The following is a 20,819-nucleotide window of genomic DNA, read 5'->3' as shown; positions in this document are numbered from 1 at the left end:
CCTTTGCTCGTTTGCCTCTCGCCAGTTTATCCTTCCGGAGTGTTCAAGACATATCAGAAGATTCATTTGTGTTCGCATTAATTCGAGGTTGTCACCTCATTCAAATATCTTAAATTGTTCCGGTGTATCATCTATCTGTTCAACATCCCTTTCCAACGGTGTTTCTCTTTAGTGGGCCCTAACCCACAGGTCTTTTCCCAGGATCTTACCTGACTCTTCTAATTTCCCACAGATATTCTCAAATCCTTTTGGAAGTGTGACGTAAGAATGGATTCCATTAGTCACATGCCTTCTCCAAGATTGATTTCAAATTATTTTTCATTGTTGACTCAACCTCTTCGCTTTTCATTCTCCCGGAGTGTCTCAACAACTTTTGGTGGTGTTTCTCGTCGTCATTTGAAGACCGAAGAAGAGTTTTTCCTCTAAATATTGCCCGTTCTCTCGAAGATTCGTGGTTCTAGCTTCATATTATCCTCTCGAATTATTCAATTTGTCAGATATTCTTTTCTTACCCATCTGGAGTATGTCAGAAGTTGTTTTTCCTTTTCTTTTCACCGGAGGCCATCGTTCCAGAAAAAATTCTTCGTCCTCACATTTCAGCTACCGTTATCCAATTATCCCGGTGCTTCGTTCAAGTATTCTTTAATCAGCTTGATATCTCTTCGTTCTTTTGCATCTAAATCCCTTCTTGCATATTGGTTCTTCTAATTCTTCCCGGTGATTCATTCTCTTTCATCAGTCATTTTCTATTTCTTACGGTGGTTCCTTCGGATCCCTTTTCCTTGGTTATCATTTTAATCCTTTCGTTATTTCCAATCCTACCGGTGGTTCATGAAGACTTTCTCAAGTTTTGTGCTATACCCCCCCCATTAATCCTTTACAATAAGAATATGTAGTATGCAAAATCCATTGCTTGTCATCAATTTAATTTGATGAAGGATAAGCATACAATAAATCTTATTCTTATTTCATCCAAGTGAGTAATCCTTTCCTTCGGAGTTTATTTCTGTTGAATAAATTCTAGTTCCAAGTGTTCTCATCTTTTCTTTTCCGGAGTTCAAATTTCCTCGGCCATTTCGTCGGAACCTCCATCTAAATCACCACAAGGCTCATCTTATTCTTTCATCCTTCAATTTTATCTCGTCATCCTTTTGTCACCGGAGTTCTTCAGGGTGGTTCTTCATGTTTTCATTTATTCTTCAAGAGTTCATCAAGATTTTTGTTGGTGGAGCTCAAGTATCTTTCTTCTTGCATATCAAAGTGCAATTAATTCTCCGAATTCTTTTGAAGTGGAGTTTTGCATTTCTTCGTTCTTCTAAGCTATCCGATCATTTCCGTTTGTGTCCGGTTAATACCTTATGATCTTGAGACATTACTTATAAGACCACAACAAGCTTATTCTTTTCATTGTTGATTTTCTCAACAACTCTGTTTAAACCTTCCTTCTAAAGATGATTTCAATTTCGTTCGTGGCACAAGTTGTCATTTTCTTCTCCGTTCTTTTCATTCAACTCTTTCAATTCTTTTCGGAGGTCTTGTGTCATGTCTTCATCAAGTGTCATTCCATCCTGTGAAGCTCATGTTCTATTCCTCCATGTTTCAGCCGGAGTGCTGCCTAAATCCTTTCAGTCTTATTCTTTTCTTATCTCGTTCCAACCGGAGTGGTTTCATAGTCTATCTGGTTCCGTGGGTTTTCGATTCTCGTCATTTTCGTCGTTCTCCTCTTCTTCTCGAGTGCTCTCGATTCTTTGCTTCTTCTCTTGAGTTCTTGCTTCACATCATCCCTTTTCCCTTCCGTCTCGGTCCTAAGATGTCGGGACGAGATCTCTTGTTAGTGGAGGAGTGTTGTAACGCCCCGGATTCGATGCGCCAGGTGTCTGTCAGTTATTCGTCATCGTTGCCATGTCATTTGCTTGCGTGTTGCATATTGTCATGTCATCATGTGCATCTCTTTGTGCATACATGTTCGTTTCATGCATCCGAGCATTTTCCCCGTTGTCCGTTTTGCAATCCGACACTCCTATGTCCTCCGGCTTTCCCTTTTTGTCTCCTGTTGTGAGCGGGTGTTAAACATTCTCGGAATGGACCGTGATTTGCCAAGCGGCCTTGGTATAGCACCAGTAGACCGCCTGTCAAGTTTCGTGCCATTTGGAGGTCGTTTGATACTCCAGCGGTTACTCGGGTAACCGTAAAAGCCTTCTTTGTGTTGCAGCCCAACACCCCTTTCAAAGTGGCCCATAACCCATCTAAACCCCCTCCATGCTCTCGGTCGTTCTATCACGATCGTGTGGGCGAAAACCGTGCTCCATTTGGACTCTCCTAGCTCCATCTATCTATAAATATGCCCCTCCCCCCGAAATTCGCGGATGAATTCTCCCCCCGAAACCCTAGCTTTTTCCCTCTCTGCCGCTGGACGCGTCCGCCCCCAGCAGGACACATACGCCCGTCGCCCCGGCCAATCCTGCCTCGCCAAGTCGCTCCCGCAGCCGTCTCCGCCGCCAGGGCCCGCGCGGCCCAGATCCGGCCCGCGGGGCCCGCGCCGCCGCCCGCCACCGCCCGTCCGGAGCCCGCGCCCTACGTCGCCCCTCCGTTCCGGTCGCGACGCCTGTCATGCCGCCGGCCTCGCCTCCCGAGCGCCGCCGCCTCCCGCCGCGCTGCCGCGGTTTCTCTTCGCCTCTCCGCAGGCGCCCGTGCGCCCGTGCGCCCGCGCCCTCGCCCGCGCCTCTGCCGTGCCGTGCGCCCCGCCTCCGTGTCGCCCGACCTCGCCGGAAGGTCGCCGGAGGGCGCCGCCTCCCGGTCCACCTCGCCTCGCCTCGTCCTCCTCTTCGCCCCGCCGACCCTCTCCGGCCCGGATCCGGCGGGATCCGGTCGAGCCCTGCCCGGAGTCGCCGTCACGGGACTCCTCCGGCCGCGCCCTGCTAGTTCCAACACAAACTCCGGCGAGCTCTCCGCCTCACCTCGAAGTCCGTGCAAAACTGGAGGTTGACCCCGAAAATCCCTAAGTCCCCATAATTTTGCATATTCTGGTGCCCCCTTTGACCTGCCATAACTTGCTGCATACTGCTCTGTTTCGTGCGTGTTATATGTAAAAATGTTCGTGGTGAGATGCTCTACATTTCATTCCATTGCACCATGTTCATTTGAGCTCATCTTTATGCCTGAATCATCGTTGCAAGAGTGCTATATAATGTTGTCTGTTGTCTGTTAACAGAACATGCTCATTTGTCATTTTTTTCCATGTTCGATGTGTGCATCCTATGAGGTTGATGCCTACATGTGTTTTGAACTACATCATGCCATCTATACAGAGGTGCTATCCATGTATTTTTGTGAGTCTTGTACTGAGTGCATCAAGCTTGTTAAGTAGGGTACTTGTTGTTGCTGTTTTGCTAGGCTGATTCTGTTATTTCGTGATGCTATGTAAACCTGCTGCTACTAGTCATTCTACGCATAATCTGGAGATGATCACTAAGGATGATTTGTTATACATGTCATGCTCTATCCATCCAATGCCCTGGTTGCATTTATAGATTGCTGTAGATTGTTCATATCTTGCTCTCAAACTGCTAAATAATGTTGTTGCCAGCCTGTTAACTTTAAGTTCAGTTTTGTCATGAGCTTTCTTAGTGATCCATGCATCCTATGAACTTGATCTTGCCATGCTTAGCTTCTTAAACATATATTCTTACTGTTGTTTTCCTTGCCATGCCGTGTTTTGCTCTGTGGTGAGTGGTTCAAGCTCACCAACATGCCTACTTATTGTTGTTCCTGCCATGTATGAATCTGTCATATAACTTGCTATGTTTACATGGGTGCTATCATATCTTCGGATCCTTTTTGGCTCATGGTCAGTAAAGGACTTTTGTTCTATGCAATTATTAGATTCATGCCATGCCTTTGATTGCCATGATAAGTTTCTGTAACATGTTGTTTGATAGCTCTAAACATTGCAACCTGATGTTATTTTTTGATAAGTCTGAAACTGTTATTATTTGCAATCTTGCCATGTCCTTTTGAGCATGTTCTAGTAGTTTCTGGAGATAGCTTAGTGTACATGTTTTGTAATGCTTTACCTTTACATCATGTCCATGCCTTTTGTTGTCATGTTGAGGTGCCGTAGTATGTTGTTTTGATGCTTGCAATATGCCTAGTCGCTGTTTTGAACAGATTGTTATGTCTTGTATAGTGTGTATGTGTTGAACTGTTGCTCCGTTTTGAGTGTGCTCTATATGAAACTTGCTTAGATTTGCATGTAGTTTCATATTATCATGTTGCATCCATGTTTTGAGAGTGTTTGCTTGATGTTTGTATGCATTTTGCATCAATGCCATGTTTAATGTTTTGCTCATATCTTCTAGGCCGTAGCTCCAAATTAAATAAACTTTATGTGTAACTTGACTAGAATCTCGTGTAGATCATCTTGGTGCATCTTAACTTGCTGTTTAACAACTTGAACATAATGTTTATTCAGCTCTGGACCAATTTCGAAATTTGCATATGAGGACTTACCGGAATTGTTATATGTTGTTCCCGGCCTCCGTTAAATTTGTCTTGATGTGTTGTTCTTGTTTGCATCATCTCTTACCAGGAGTAGCTTCATGTAGCTTTGTCATGCATCATGCTTGGTTGAGCATCATGCCTTGTTCATGTGTGGTGTGTTTACTATGTTGTGTGCTTCTTCTCGATAGTTCCCATTTCGTTGCGATCGTGAGGATTCATTCGTCTACGCTTGCTTCGCCTTTGTGGCTTCATCTTCTTCATGGACTCGTTCTTCTTCTTAGCGGGATTTCAGGCAAGATGACCGCTACCTTGGATCTCATTACTATCATCGCTATGCTAGTTGCTTCGTTCTATCGCTATGCTGCGCTACCTATCTTTTGCTCTTCAAGCCTCCCAAATTGCCATGTCAGCCTCTAACCTTTTCACCCTTCCTAGCAGACCGTTGCTTGGCTATGTTGTCGCTTTGCTCAGCCCCTCTTATAGCATTGTTAGTTGCAGGTGAAGTTGAAGATTGCCCCATGGTGGATAGGATTATGTTGGGATATCACAATATCTCTTATTTAATTAATGCATCTATATACTTGGTAAAGGGTGGAAGACTCGGCCTTATGCCTGGTGCTTTGTTCCACTCTTGCCGCCCTAGTTTCCGTCATACGGGTGTTATGTTCCCGGATTTTGCGTTCCTTACGCGGTTGGGTGATTTATGGGACCCCCTTGACAATTCGCTTTGAATAAAACTCCTCCAGCAAGGCCCAACCTTGGTTTTACCATTTGCCTCACCTAGCCCTTTTTCCCTTGGGTTTCCGGAGCCCGAGGGTCATCTTTATTTTAGCCCCCCCGGGCCAGTGCTTGTCTAAATGTTGGTCCGAACCGAGTAGACTGCGGGGCCCCCTCGGGGAAACTCGAGGTTTGGTTTTACTCGTAGGATGTCTCATCTGGTGTTGTCCTGAGAACGAGATATGTGCAGCTCCTATCGGGATTGTCGGTGCATCGGGCGGCTTTGCTGGTCTTGTTTTACCATTGTCGAAATGTCTTGTAAACCGGGATTCCGAGACTGATCGGGTCTTCCTGGGAGAAGGAATATCCTTTGTTGATCGCGAGAGCTTATCATGGGCTAAGTTGGGACACCCCTGCAGGGTATTATCTTTCGAAAGCCATGCCCGCGGTTATGTGGCAGATGGGAATTTGTTAATGTCCGGTTGTAGATAACTTGACACCAGATCCGAATTAAAACGCATCAACCGTGTGTGTAGCCGTGATGGTCTCTTTTCGGCGGAGTCCGGGAAGTGAACACGGTTTTGGGTTATGTTTGACGCAAGTCGGAGTTCATGATCACTTCTTGATCATTGCTAGCTTCACGACCGTTCCTTTGCTTCTCTTCTCGCTCTTATTTGCGTATGTTAGCCACCATATCATGCTTAGTCGCTGCTGCAACCTCACCACTTTACCCCTTCCTTTCCCTTTAAGCTTTGCTAGTCTTGATACCCATGGTAATGGGATTGCTGAGTCCTCGTGGCTCACAGATTACTACAACAACAGTTGCAGGTACAGGTTATGCGATGATCCTGACGCGAGAGCGATGTTTACTTGTTTTGGAGTTCTTCTTCTGCTTCTTCTTCGATCAGGGGATAGGTTCCAGGTCGGCAGCTTGGGCTAGCAGGGTGGATATCGTTGAGTTTCTGTTTGTGTTCATCCATAGTCGGATGTTGCTCTTATGTATTGTGATGTTGTATTCATGTGGCATCGTATGCCTTTTGTATGTATCCCCATCTATTATGTAATGTTGATGTAATGATATCCACCTTGCAAAAGCGTTTCAATATGCGGGTCTATACTTGGTGGGACCTTCGAGTTCCTTTTGGATAGGGTCGCATATTGGGCGTGACAAAACCCTAGCCCGCGGACAAAATGAGGGAGAAATACCACCCTCTCGTGGGGTTCCGGGGTGGGAACGATTTGTCCCGCCGTGGGAAGACGGTGGCTTATTCTCTTGGCCAAATACCCCGCCCCCCGAAGCTTTTTAATATCCTTCTCCCGGACGGTAGAGGCCATCCACTTGCCTCCTGCTCCTGATCCGGACATTTTTGGGAAACCTTTTTGATGGAGAAGGCGGACGCTTGAGCGCTAGGGCTTGAGCGAGAATGGACGGATGCACAGGGAAAGAAGGCGTGGGTGAAACAGGGAGTTCTTATCCCCTTATAAAGGAAGAAGGGATCCTGCGCCTCCCCGCTTGCCCGTTAAAATCGCTTATTCTCGAAGCGCCACGATTGATGGCACGGTTGGGTTACCCACGCCCGTATTGATGAAAATCCCGTGATGAGGGGACACGGTCTTTGCTTCGACCAGACGTGCCGATAAAACCGCCTCGCGATATGTGCGGTAGCTGGTTATGAAAAACGGTTCGAATAAAGACTGGGCCATGGTGGGACGTCACGCTATGAAAAGCTGTCAGCGGATTAGATCTGTGGAAAATTATACTCTCTACGGTGGTATGTGGAATTTGTTTTGCAGAGCCGGACACGATCCTTGTGTTCGAATTCTTCTATGGAGTATTTGGAGAAGAACCCGCCTTGCAATGCCGAAGACAATCTGCGCGCAGGACTCATCGTCATTGAAGCCTTGTTTAGGGGCTACTGAGGGAGTCCTAGATTAAGGGGTCCTCGGACAGCGGGACTATATACTTTGGCCGGACTGTTGGACTATGAAGATACAAGATTGAAGACTTCGTCCCGTGTCCGGATGGGACTCTCCTTTGCGTGGAAGGCAAGCTTGGCAATTCGGATATGTAGATTTCCTTCTCTGTAACCGACTCTGTGTAACCCTAGCCCCCTCTTGTGTCTATATAAACCGGAGGGTTTAGTCCGTAGGACAACACCAATCATAATCATAGGCTAGCTTCTAGGGTTTAGCCTTTACGATCTTGTGGTAGATCAACTCTTGTAATACTCATATCATCAAGATCAATCAAGGAGGAAGTAGGGTATTACCTTCATCGAGAGGGCCCGAACCTGGGTAAAACATCGTGTCCCCTGCCTCCTGTTACCATTAGCCTTAGACGCACAGTTCGGGACCCCCTACTCGAGATCCGCCGGTTTTGACACCGACAGCCGCCCCACACCCTCCGCGCTGAGCCGCTGCACCGCCCCTCCAGATCCGGCGAGAAGAGCCGCCCCCCGTCGTCGCCGCCACCGGGGATCGACCACCGTCGAGCGCACACCCTCGTCGCCGCCCGGGATCACCCGCCACCGGTTAGTCCCTTTTTTGTGATTTTTGCAAGCTGCGTAGTAGATTGACGCGCCGGTGTGCGTGTAGATGGAGTTGACCCCGTGCGAGAAGTTCTTGCTATCCGATTCGTCCGATTCAGACGACTCAGATGTTGAGATCATGCTTGCGAACTTTCGGCAGCAAACATTAGTCATGGCGCTTGCCGTGAAGGAGCATGAAGACGAGCACCGGAAGAGGAGGCGAGGATCGACTGTCGGGCCTTTGTGCATTCCTCGGAATCGCCATCTTGGGAACGAGATTTTGATGCAAGACTATTTTGCGGAGAATCCTACATATCCTCCGCACCTCTTCCGGAGAAGGTATGGAATGCGCCAGTCCCTCTTTGTGAAACTTGTTCAAGCTTGCGAGACAAATTGCCGGTAATTTACTCAAAGAAGGAATGCCGCGGGCTTAAAGGGATTTAGTGCATATCAAAAAATCTCCGCAGCTATGCGGGTGATTGCATATAGCGTTCCAGCTGACTATGCCGATGAGTATCTTCGCATTGGTGAAGATAGCACAATTGAGTTTGTGCATAGATTTACGAAAGTGACCATCCGTGTCTTCGGTCCTGAGTATCTTCTGGCACCCAATGAAGATGATAGAAAGAAATTGATGGCATCTAATGAGAGGAGAGGTTGGCCTGGCATGCTAGGTAGCATTTATTGTATGCATTGGAATTGGAAAAATTGCCCCAAGGCTTGGCAAGGAATGTATTGTGGCAAGTCTTGTGATGCAATAATTGTGCTAGAGGCCGTAACACCCGAGGATTTATGGATTTGGCATTGCTTTTTTGGTATGCCGGGCACTCTCAATGATATCAATGTGTTGCAATGGTCTCATTTGTTTGCTAGGCTTGCTAGTGATGATGCTCCTGCTTGCAATTACACTATTAATGGGCATGAATACACAAAGAGGTACTATCTTGCAGATGATATATACCCTCCTTGGTGCACATTTATCAAGAGCATCAAAGAACCCAAAACAAAAAAACAATGTGAATTTGCAAGGATGCAAGAGGTAGCCCGGAAAGACATTGAAAGAGCATTCAGTGTTTTGCAATCTAGGTTTGCCATTGTCCGTGATCCTGCTCGTTTTTGGGATAAGAAAAACTTGAAGAACATCATGCCATGCTATGTTATCCTGCACAATATTATTCTTAAAGATGAGAGAGGATCGAACTTAGAATTCTTTTACGACAATGTGGGTAGCCGTGTCAAACCAGCTAGAGACCCAAACCACATTAGAGCTTTTCTTCAGACATATAAGGAGATTAAAAATGCAGACACCCACTTTCAACTTCAGGAAAATCTCATTGAGCACCATTGGCAAAGGGCTAGACAGTGACTTATTTTTGTATTCATTTGTATTTGTATTTATCATAAGTTTTGTATTGCACTATTTAAGTTTGCTACGGTTATTTGAATAATTATTTGTAATGCGGATGATTATTGTATTATGTTTAATTCGAATAATTCAGTTTGTTTTCAATTGTTGAATTATGTTGTATTTGATATTTGCGGGCTGATGATATGCGGGATGCAGCGGCGCAAAAAGCAGACCCCGCAATGCCGACCCGTAAAAAGTATATTCCGCGAATATACTTTTTTACGGATCCGTTTGGGGGTCTGCATCTGTGCCAGCCCGAGCCAGCCCGCCAAAGCTGTTTTGCGTGAACTGCAAACACGTTTTGCGGGCCGGTGAGATACGGGGTCTGCTAGAGTTGCTCTTAGTAGACTGCAAAATATACTGGCTCACGAGATTGCAGCCATAGCAAGAAGGTCGGGCGACCACATGATGGTTGCAGGCGTGGATGCCAATGTGAGACAACATGATTGCTGAATGTAACCCCACCATTGCATGATTGTATGCATGGTACTAAAAAAAGCCGCACGGACTTGAGGAAAATTTTGTGAATTAAAAAAAATGTTCATGAATTGTAAAAAATACTTATGAATTCAAAAAAATCATGAATAATAAATGTTCACAGATTTAGAAATTTTTCACGGAGAATTCAAAAAATCTTCCTGCATTTGAAAAGATTCATGAATTCAAAAATTGTTCACAAATTCAAACAATGTTCGCGAATTCAAAAAAATCACAATGTTAATGAAGAATTCAAAAAATGCTCATGAATTCGAAATAAACAACTTTTAAAAAAAGAGAATAATTTATTAAATACTGAACAAAATGTTGAAAAATTTCATCAATTTTTAAAATTTATGAACATTATCTTCAAATTCTGAATAATTTTTGAAATTCCAAAAGATGTGAACATTTTTAAATTCATGGAAATTTCCAAATTTTCAAACAATTTTATGAACATTTTTGGAAATTCAATAATTTTTAAACCATAAAAAAATAAACACAAACTAATCAAGAATAAAAAAACAAAATGAAACAAGTGAAGACAATAGCCAAAAAAAAAGGGTGGTGGGGGTGGGGGGGACTGGCCAATAAGCCCGAAAAACTAGAAGAAGAAAAATCCAAAATTGCTACCCGAACGCTTCCTACTCTCACTAATGGGTCGAGTTGCCAGGAGCAATGAGCACTACGATCGACCGATGGTCTATAAAGTAAATTGCCCAAACCATAGGTTAGTAGAAAACATGAGTTTACATTTTTTTTTCTGTAAAAAACACCATGGGTAACGTAAATATTTTGACAAATAATATTGATCGATGGATTAGGCTTGTTTGAGCGTGTTTATGAGTGGATCCCATTTTTCGCTGACATGGCAATAGTGGTTTCCAGAAAAGGGCGTTAGATGGGGTTTAAAGCAAAAATAAGCCCCCAACCTTTGTCCCAATGAAGCACATGCCCTTCTACTGCATCACCATGGTTCTCACCCCTCCACCACGGCGCCCCACGCCGGCTTCGGCGACATCCGCCTCCATCGCCGCCATGCGATGCTGCTCGCCGCGGTCTCATACTCTTCTGCTGCTACTAAATGTGGTGCGCCTCGTACTGTGCTCATGACCATAACGGTGACGACCATGGCAGGGACAGTCGTGGATGCGCGAGATGACCGATGAGGATGGCCTACTTGCATATGCTCCTGCATTGGGCGTGAGCCTGGCTGTGAGGCAACACAACAACGCGGTGTTGGCGCGTCGTCCAGGAGCCCGAAGGAAGCACTCTCTGCTCATGGGGGGAATCAAGCTCAGCTCCGCAGAGGGAGTTCGCGGCCGGAGCCAGAGAAGAAGAGCGTGTGAGGGGCGAGGCGACGCTCCGGTAGCAATTGCAGCCGATGCAGCGGGACAACGTGCGCATCCAGGGGCTTACCCTGGTCGTCGAGATCAAGATCGAGCTCCTCAGTTGTCCTCCTCCTTCTCCCACTGCCTCCATCCGTCGGTGAGGTCCATCCGCCGTCCCAAGCCTCCATCGATGCCCCAAGCTACCGATGAGAGCCTGGGCGACGCCGCCCCAAACCTACAGGGTTTATGCACGTGGGGGGCTAATTGCGTTTTTCTTTTTGATTCAGGGGTGTCTATATAAAAATTCTAGGGACTGGTTTATAAATTCAGATTAAAACTCATCTTGCACAAAATGTTATGCCACGTAAGCAGAAAAGTGGACCCACCTGTCATAAACATGCTCAAACGAGCCTAATCCGTCGATCATTGTTGTTTGTCAAGAGATTATGCTAGACATGGTATTTTTTGTCAAAACAAAATGTAACCTCATATTTTCTGCTAACCCTCAATGTGGTGGGTTTGTGCAATTTACTCATAGTCTATTTTTTTAGACAAACTCACAGTCTAATTTTGGTTTTAGAGGACTCACAGTCTAAATATTGCCTGTCTGGAACAGTTGGGCCGTCAAACTATTGGACCTGTGTTTTCCGGAGCCCAAAGTTGTAAATTTGTCTCTCGCTCCAGGGCTTGGGCCGACGCCCATTAGACGTAGTTGTTGGATCCCACACGATTACAGGTAAGCCTCTCGGTACGCCGCGCAGCCGCCGCAGCGAGGTTTTAGGGGTAAGCACAGAGAGAGGACTCCCGGCGGCGGCGCGAAGCGGAGAGAGAAAGAGGCAGAGAGATGTCGAAGCGGCAGGGTCCCCCGAAGCACCAGAACGCCTACGCATGGAAGCCCAACCTCGGCCGGAAGATCAACGAGACCGTAAGCCCGCGACCCGCCTCCCTCCCCTCCCCGTCTTCTTTTCCGTTCTTGTGGGACCTAACCGCTGCAACCATCGCCGCTGCTCGCGCAGGAGCCCGGAGGCAGGTTCCGGCCTTTGTCGGAGATCACCGGCGTCTGCCAGCGCTGCCGGGACCAAATCGACTGGAAGCGCAAGTATGGGGTTCTCCCTCCTTAGTTATATTCATTCATTAGGTCGTTGGTTTACTTGTGTTCCTTGGTCCGATCTGTTCGTCTTCCTTTTGCAGATACGGCAAGTACAAGCCGATTGTTGAGCCTGCAAAATGGTAGCTTTCTTGCCTGCCTGGTTACCGCACAGTATTTGGGAACGGTTGTAAGAGGGGATTGTGATGGATGCCTATGGTTTTCTTTTTATTTTTGCAGCCAGAAGTGCAGTAAACGAAACGTTCGGCAGGCGTACCACAACGTCTGCACAGGTGAATTTCGGCTGCTTGGCGATGTCTCTCGCCATGGTGGTGCTGGTGTGTCGTTTGATTGACACTGATATGTGTGATCTCTGCTCAATGCAGGTTGCTCCAAGGAGCTTGGGATTTGTGCCAAGTGCTGCACCTCTGTTAAGCAGCTTGTTGGAAGGTGATCCCCGCTATTTCATTTTATTGTTACAGTAGTACGGGTGCAGCTACACCATGGCTGGAATTTGAACTGTGTTTTATTTTATTTTACGTGTTGTAACGATTCAGTGTTGTCCTGTAGGGATGCTGAGGAAGCAAACAGTGAGCGCAAAGAACTAGAGGAGGTTTGATTCTTCTACATTGGAAGAGGATTGTTGTGAACCTTGAGAAATCCATTTGTTTTGTGCTGACCAGTGAAATGTTTTATAGGCCATCAGATATGCTAGGGAGAGGGAACGACGGACACTTCTTCGCCTTGTGAGTACTTGCTATTTAATTTTTATTGCTGGATAAATTTAATTTCCGTGCACTTACGCTTCTGTGTATGCTCTCCTTGATGTTAGTTCTTAACTGGCCTAGGAAGCCCATAAGTCCGAAATCTGAATAAAGGACCCCCTCTATTCTTCTTGAAATTTGGACTACAGGAAAACTTGAGGGGTATAGAAAAAACTTCCCTTAATCCACATCGCGAACTAAATAGAAGGTTCCATGCCTCAATTTTGAGCCTAGCACAATAAGATAGACATTCTAATTTTTCCTTCTGCACGCAAATGAAGGAGAATCCTAGCACGAATCCTCTGATCTTTAGCTTGAATGAGCGTGTTTAACATAACTAGTTTTTCCTTCTCTTTAAAAGAAGAATGCCACTCATTTATTGTGCCTGTTAAACCAAACTCTAAATATATTACACTTTGCATCTCCTATATTATAGCATGTCATTGTTGTATTATTACTCAGATGTTCATTGGGGTTCAGTTATATAAATTGTATACATGATGAAATCTGTTCACATAAATTTAGCAGAAACCCTATTGCACAGAAATCAGAACAAACTGGTTTGCTCATGGTTATACTAATTCACTCATCACATGAGCAAAACCTCAAGTATTCGGTATTCCTCATCTGCCCTTCTATATCCTTTCCGGATGCATTCTTAGAATAGGAATTGGTGCCTGGTTGTGGTATTTATATTTCAGCTAAATGAAAATGCTCACCTTGTATTCTGTTTCTCAATGTTATATACATGATTTTGTTGATTTCCAAGATATTGCATGAGAACTTGAAATGAAGCATGTGATATTCCAGTTTTATCGGACTATTCAGGTGTCAACTCTTCGCGTAGATATTTTCATATTTAATCTGTTAGGTTTGTAAAAACTTTATTAACAAATAGCTGCAGTTGATGTGCAAATGGAAATAGTTAGGCTCTTTTACATAGTAGGAACTTCTGACAAGAGCTTTGCCTCATGGAATAATCATTCCTACTGCAGACATCTGTGTTCAAACTCCTTCAAAATTCACAAATAGCATTCTTAAGGGCCATTCTTACACATTCATGTGTTCCTGTTCGGTCAACAACCGGTGACATCCCAACCCACATTTTTCTTATGCCTACTTTTGTAGAATTTGCATCCCAGTTAGGCCATTTAAGGTTTATAAGCACATATCTAGAATAAAGTACTATGCAATTCATTATTACCAACACATGGAAATATAAAGAACTGGAGGAGTTCAAAGTTCCAGCAGTGTCTTAAAACAATTTGACTGGGAATTATCTGTTAGAAGATAGTCCTGGAGGCATAAGCATTCCTGTAATAAGAGTGGGAGAAAGCTTAACATGCTAATAGCTGACAATCACGTCGGTTACTACTGTTAAGTAATTTGCAGTTTCAAACCTCACGAAACCCTCTATGTGATGCATATATGTGTCGTATTAAATTCAATCTTCAGTCTTCCTGTTGTCTGGGTTTTCCACAGTTCTGCTGACATCCAGTGAGTGAAGTGACTACATAAGTGATCATATTGATTCTTCTTGATTATACATCAACGTTGTTCTAAATCCACGTTTTGTTCCTGGGGTTCATTTGGGTAAGGTTCCATTACTTAACTGGTATCTAGAATAAAATTTTAGGTTGGGCTGCCAGAATTAGCTGGGTCGGGGGCAGCTTATTTTGGCAGCCACGCATAAGTCCCAAAAGAACTGGCCCGTAATAGGAGGATCTATACTGCTAACTTACAGAGAAAAATGAGTAACTTTTGTGCAGTCTAGCATTGGTTGTACGTCTATCTGCTGTGGAAAATGGAACAAAATGCCCGAATGGATAACAGTGGATTATCCTAGCATGGGTCTTCTATTTGCCCTTGAAGTAATATATAAAAACACTATTTGGTCTCTTCTGTGAACTGTTATTGATCCCCCCAACCACCATACATGACATGTGATATTCTTCTTTGAGATATCAGTACTTAAGAACTTGCAAATGGAATAAGATTCTCAATGCCATTCAAATTATCAGTTCCATGAACTGAAACTCTGCTTCAGTGTGCTAGTTTTTATTTGAGTAATAAGTGAGTTAAATCTTCATGATATTTTTTTTTCTTCTGTGCGTATTCATTAGTTTAATTATTTCTTACAGATGAACAAAAATAAGGATGAGGAGAGCGGGCCATCAGTCCCAAAGATTGCGGACCGAGATCGGGAAGGCGACCTTTTCCCTGTTGCATCCCTTGACGAATATGCTGAACAGGCTGTACAGAAGGATGAGTCTGATGAAGAAGATGCCAGGGATTTTGTGAAAGATTAACCTGGCAAGGTTTGGTACTGTAAAAGGATATTTAGTTCTGTGCACGGACGCTCTTTCAGGGTGTTCTAACTCACCGAAGAAATGCCAATACTTGCTTTAGCAGAGATATATGTTTCTGTTTATCAGATCTTATTTTGACCAGTGAGCTTACGGCGCCTTCCCAGTTATGGTATGCTTCTTCCTAACAAGTGTAGGATTCTTAAGCTGTATTACTACATGAGTGTTCTATATATTGCTGCTGCTGGTTTTACCTCTTGTTACTCCGTCCGGGGACAAGTACACATTCCCCGTAGAACTTTATTTCGTGTATCCATAGAGTCTGTACTGAGGTTGCATCCTTCCTAGTAGTCAGCTTAAATAAATAAATATTATATGGCGGTCCCACATCTCATGCTAAACACCTCTTTTTTCCCTTGATCATTTTGGTTGTATCTGGCCGCATCTCAACCCACCTCCCTTTCCTTCCGCAAGCTGTAGGTTTGCCATGACAGCTCCACAGGCCCTGCTGTCGACAAGTAACGAACACCGCCTAAACCAAAAGGAGCGCTGCAGCATATCCTTTTTTCTTCTTCCTTTTTAAGATTACAGGAGTAAAGTTACTCCTCCCTCAGAAAAAAGGAGTAAAGTTATTCCGAGCCACATGGGCTACTCCCGTTCCTTGAACCTCTAAGTAACACAACGATGCAAAACGAGTCGATGCAGGATCGCGATCAAGAAGCAAGATGGAGAAGATGCGGGGTGCACTAGGCGTCCACGTGCCACGTGCGCCTTTATTGCCATTGTCACCTTGTGGAGTTGTGGAGGCCAGTTGCCAGGCATGACTCGCACGGCGCTGTGGAAGAACACACCACTGGATGGAGATGGAGATGCAGCGCAGGTGCCCAAGTCCAAGCCGGTCCTGGTCGGTTCAACTTCAACCGAGTTCCCACCCACGCTTGTTTTTAAGAAGAAAAAAGAGAGAGTTCCCACCCACACCGACATAAAACAAGGGTGAAACAGCAAGATCTAGAGGTGATGAGGTGGGAGTGGAGCGGCAGTTCGAGCCGACGAGGACGAGCTACAAGTCGATCTTTGTCCATTAGCCTGGAGATCTGTGCCATGTGCATCAAGCATCTGAAAATACTTAAATCTGTAGTACCCCCTGTGTTTACTACTCCTACATCAATCAATAATTTTTTTAGGACAACACTAAAACTCAGCAGGCTGATTTTCTGCCTAGCGTACGCCGGATCTCACGCATGACATGTTCCCTGTCCATCGCTTCTTCATCAGAGTCTCCAAGCGAATCGCATATCCGCCCGTTTATCAAAAAGAAAAAGAAAAACGCCCGTTTCTCCTGTCTCTCACCGGTCATCACTCTCGTTTCGCTACCATTTCCAGCGACTCGTTCGACACGACGGAGAGGATCCATGGATGGCTGCACAACCGCTGCTACGAGACATGGCTCCGCCGCCGTGCGGGGCAAGCTTCATGGTTTATTGTTGAAACGCGACGGAAGCTCGATGCTTCAAGCTCTTTTCCGTTGCTGCAACCCTGGATGTGCGGCTTCTGTGACTACGGAGAAAGGAACAATGACACTATTGATGGCAGTGCACTTAGAGCTTGGTCTCCGCGAGATCGAGCGGACGGGTGCCAGGTTCACTTGGACTAACCGCCAGGCCGACCCGACGCGATCCGTTTTGAATCGCGTCCTAGTTTCTCCGGAGTGGGAATTATGTTGCCCCTGGCTTCTCTTCGTGCGATTATCCGGATTGGTTCTGACCACGTTCCTCTCCTTCTCTCCTCCGCGGACGAGCGCCCCCCCCCCCACCCCGTCGCGGTTTCGGTTTGAGCTCTTCTGGCTTAACCAGGCCGGCTTCCGGGATGTGGTCTCTGCCCGATGGACTCTTGCTCACGCTTTCCCCCATCGCTCCATGTCCGCCGTTGACTCGTGGCACTTCTGCGCCAAGCTTGCCCGCCAATTCATGAAGGGTTGGGGCGCTAACCTTGGTCGTGACCTCCGCGAGCGCAAGAGGTCTCTCCTGCTGGCTATTCAAGCCCTGGACGCCCGGGCCGACTCCTCCGGAATCTCCCCAGATGAGTGGATGCTGAGATATGATCTTGAGGATCAACTCTCAACCATCTACACAGATGAGGAGGCCTATTGGAGGCTGCGAGGTACCCAAAGATGGGTGCTCCGTGGCGATGTGAACACTGCTTATTTCCAGGCGGTTGCGAACGACCGTCGTCGGAGAAATTCCATCCACTGCTTCGTGGGAGGGAGACTCCCCTCTTGTCCGCCCCGCGGCCATCCGGGCCCATGTCGACGGATTTTACAAAGCCCTCTTTACCCCCACCCCGAGGGGTGGGGCTAGTCTCGCCCCCGACACTTGGTCGGGTGTGCAGTTGGTCTCCGCTGAGGCCAATGCGGCTCTAGTTGCCCCCTTCACCGAGGATGAGGTCCTCGCGGCTATTAAAGGAATGAACCCCTCCTCGGCTCTGGGCCCGGATGGCCTGCCCATTACGTTCTTCAAAATGTTCTGGCAGACCATCAAGCCGGAGGTCATGGGCTTATTCGAGGAGTTCTATCGGGCTCTATGGATCTTGGATGCCTGAACTACGGGATCATTACCCTCACCCCCAAGGTCTGGGCGCTTCTGATATCCGCCAGTTCCGTCCCATCACAGTGATTAATGCGATATTCCGGATCCTGGCCAAAGGGTACGCCAATAGGGTGACCCTGCTAGCTGACTCGATCACTCATCCGAACCAATCGGCCTTCATTCAAGGTCGGTTTATTTTGGATGGCGTGTCGGTCTTCCATGAAGTCCTTCACGAAGTCCGGGTGAAGCACCATCGAGCAGTCTTCTTGAAGCTTGACTTTCATAAAGCGTATGATACTGTCCACTGGCCCTTCTTGCGAGAAGTGCTGCTCCGCAAGGGCTTTGACGACCGTTGGGTGACTCGCGTTATGCAATTAGTCTCCTGCGGTCGGACTGCGATGAACATCAACGGCGAGATTGGGCCATACTTCCCCACCCTCTGTGGGGTTCGTCAGGGTGACCCGTTCTCGCTGTTCCTGTTCAACATGGTGGTCGATGCCCTGGCCGCTATCCTCGACAAAGCCAAGGATGCCGGCCATATTCACGGCATTGTCCCCCACCTAGTCGGAGGGGGAGGGGTCTCCCTCCTTCAATATGCGGATGATACCATTATAATGGTTGAGGGTTCTGCTCAGGACGTAGCTAACCTGAAGTTCCTCCTCCTGTGCTTCCAGCAGATGTCGGGCCTAATGATCAACTTAATTTTCTTGGCTACCCTCCGGTGGAAGCTCAGGCTATCGCGGACCGACTTAATTTTCGGTTGGGTTCTTTCCCCACGACCTACCTGGGGATCCCCATTAGTGATTCGCGCCTCACCATGGCTGACCTTCGCCCCACGGTGACCCGTATGCAACATCGCGTCGAGCCATAGAAAGGGCGCTGGCTGTCGAAGGCTGCGCGTGTGATCCTCATCAACTCCTCACTCGCCAGCCTTCTTTGGTTTCTCATGAGCTTCTATAGCCTTCATGAAACGCTGCACAAGGAAATTGCCAAGTACCAGTCCAGATTCTTCTGGGCTGGCGAGGATGACAAGCAAAAGTACCATATGGTGAGCTGGTCGGACATCTGCAAACCCAAGGACCAGGGTGGTCTGGGGATTTTGTCCTCCCGGCGCATGAACATTGCCCTCTTGACCCGTTGGCTATGGCACATTGCTAATGGCGAGGGAGGCCTTTGGCTCACCATTGATAACCCACAAGTGTAGGGGATCACAACAGCTTTCGAGGGCAAAGTACAACCCAAATTTATTGATTCGACACAAGGGGAGCCAAAGAATATTCTTGAGTATTAGCAGTTGACTTGTCAATTCAACCACACCTGGATAACTTAGTATCTGCAGCAAAGTATTTAGTAGCAAAGTAGTATGATAATAAAAGTAACGGTAGCAAAAGTACAGATAAATGTTTTTGGTTTTTGTAGTAGTTTGTAACAGTAGCAACGGAAAAGTAAATAAGCGAAGAACAGTATGTGAAAAGCTCGTAGGCAATGGATCAGTGATGGATAATTATGCCGGATGTGATTCCTCATGTAATAGCTATAAGATAGGGTGACACAGAACTAGCTCCAATTCATCAATGTAATGTAGGCATGTATTCCGTAAATAGTCATACGTGCTTATGGAAAAGAACTTGCATGACATCTTTGTCCTACCCTCCCGTGGCAGCGGGGTCCTAGTGGAAACTAAGGGATATTAAGGCCTCCTTTTTAATAGAGAACCAGAACAAAGCATTAGCACATAGTGAATACATGAACTCCTCAAACTACGGTCATCACCGAGAAGTATCCCGATTATTGTCACTTCGGGGTTGTCGGATCATAACACATAATAGGTGACTATAGACTTGCAAGATAGGATCAAGAACACACATATATTCATGAAAACATAATAGGTTCAGATCTGAAATCATGGCACTCGGGCCCTAGTGACAAGCATTAAGCATAGCAAAGTCATAGCAACATCAGTCTCAGAACATAGTGGATACTAGGGATCAAACCCTAACAAAACTAACTTGATTACATGGTAAATCTCATCCAACCCATCACCGTCCAGCAAGCCTACGATGGAATTACTCATGCACGGCGGTGAGCATCATGAAATTGATGATGGAGGATGGTTGATGATGACGACGGTGACGAATCCCCCTCTCCGGAGCCCCGAACAGACTTCAGATCAGCCCTCCCGAGAGAGATTAGGGCTTGGCGACGGCTCTGTGTCGTAAAACGTGATGAAACTTTCTCTCTGATTTTTTCTCCTCGAACGTGGATATATGGAGTTGGAGTTGAGGTCGGTGGAGGTCTAGGGGGCCCACGAGATAGGGAAGCGTGCCCTATAGGGGGGGCGCCCCCCTGTCTCGTGGATAGGGTGTGGGCCCCCTGGTGTATTTCTTTCGCCCAGAAATTCTTATTAATTCCAAAAAGTGCCTCCGTGGATTTTGAGGACATTCCGAGAACTTTTCTTTTCTACACATAAAACAGGATCATGGCAGTTCTGCTGGAAACATCGTCAGTCCGGGTTAGTTTCATTCAAATCATGCAAATTAGAGTCCAAAACAAGGGCAAAAGTGTTTGGAAAAGTAGATACGTTGGAGATGTATCAACTCCCCCAAGTTTAAACCTTTGCTTGTCCTCAAGCAATTCAGTTGATAAACTGAAAGTGATAAAGAAAAACTTTTACAAACTCTGTTTGCTCTTGTTGTTGTAAACATGAAAAGCCAGCATTTAAGTTTCAGCAAATATTATGAACTAACCATACTCACAATAACACTTGGGTCTCACAATTACTCATATCAATAGCATAATCAGCTAGCGAGCCATAATAATAAAACTCGAATGACAACACTTTCTCAAAACAATCATAACATGATATAACAAAATAGTATCTTGCTAGCCCTTTCTGAGACCGCAAAACATAAATGCAGAGCACCTTTAAAGATCAAGGACTGACTAAACATTGTAATTCATGGTAAAAGAGATCCAGTCAAGTCATACCCAATATAAACCAATAGTAATGAATGCAAATGACAGTGTGCTCTCCAGCGGGTGCTTTTTAATAAGAAGGGTGATGACTCAACATAAAAGTAAATAGATAGGCCCTTCGCAGAGGGAAGCAGGGATTT

The 20,819-nt window shown here is 46.0% G+C and overlaps 1 protein-coding gene across 1 annotated transcript; it reads left to right on the top strand.

Annotated features, from left to right (window-relative positions):
* Positions 1–11,684: 11,684 nt before the first annotated feature.
* Positions 11,685–15,376, top strand: LOC123070863 (uncharacterized protein C9orf85 homolog). The gene is made up of 8 exons (XM_044494243.1): positions 11,685–11,886; positions 11,978–12,060; positions 12,153–12,191; positions 12,289–12,341; positions 12,435–12,498; positions 12,619–12,661; positions 12,747–12,794; positions 14,954–15,376. The coding sequence occupies exons 1-8, from the start codon at positions 11,806–11,808 to the stop codon at positions 15,119–15,121; spliced, it is 579 nt and encodes a 192-aa protein (XP_044350178.1). The 5' UTR covers positions 11,685–11,805; the 3' UTR covers positions 15,122–15,376.
* Positions 15,377–20,819: the final 5,443 nt, after the last annotated feature.

The sequence above is a fragment of the Triticum aestivum genome, chromosome 3B (genome assembly GCF_018294505.1).
Source record: "Triticum aestivum cultivar Chinese Spring chromosome 3B, IWGSC CS RefSeq v2.1, whole genome shotgun sequence".
Taxonomy (NCBI): domain Eukaryota; kingdom Viridiplantae; phylum Streptophyta; class Magnoliopsida; order Poales; family Poaceae; genus Triticum; species Triticum aestivum.
Note: the sequence above shows the minus strand (reverse complement) of the source record. Positions and strands in the feature narration are given on the sequence as shown.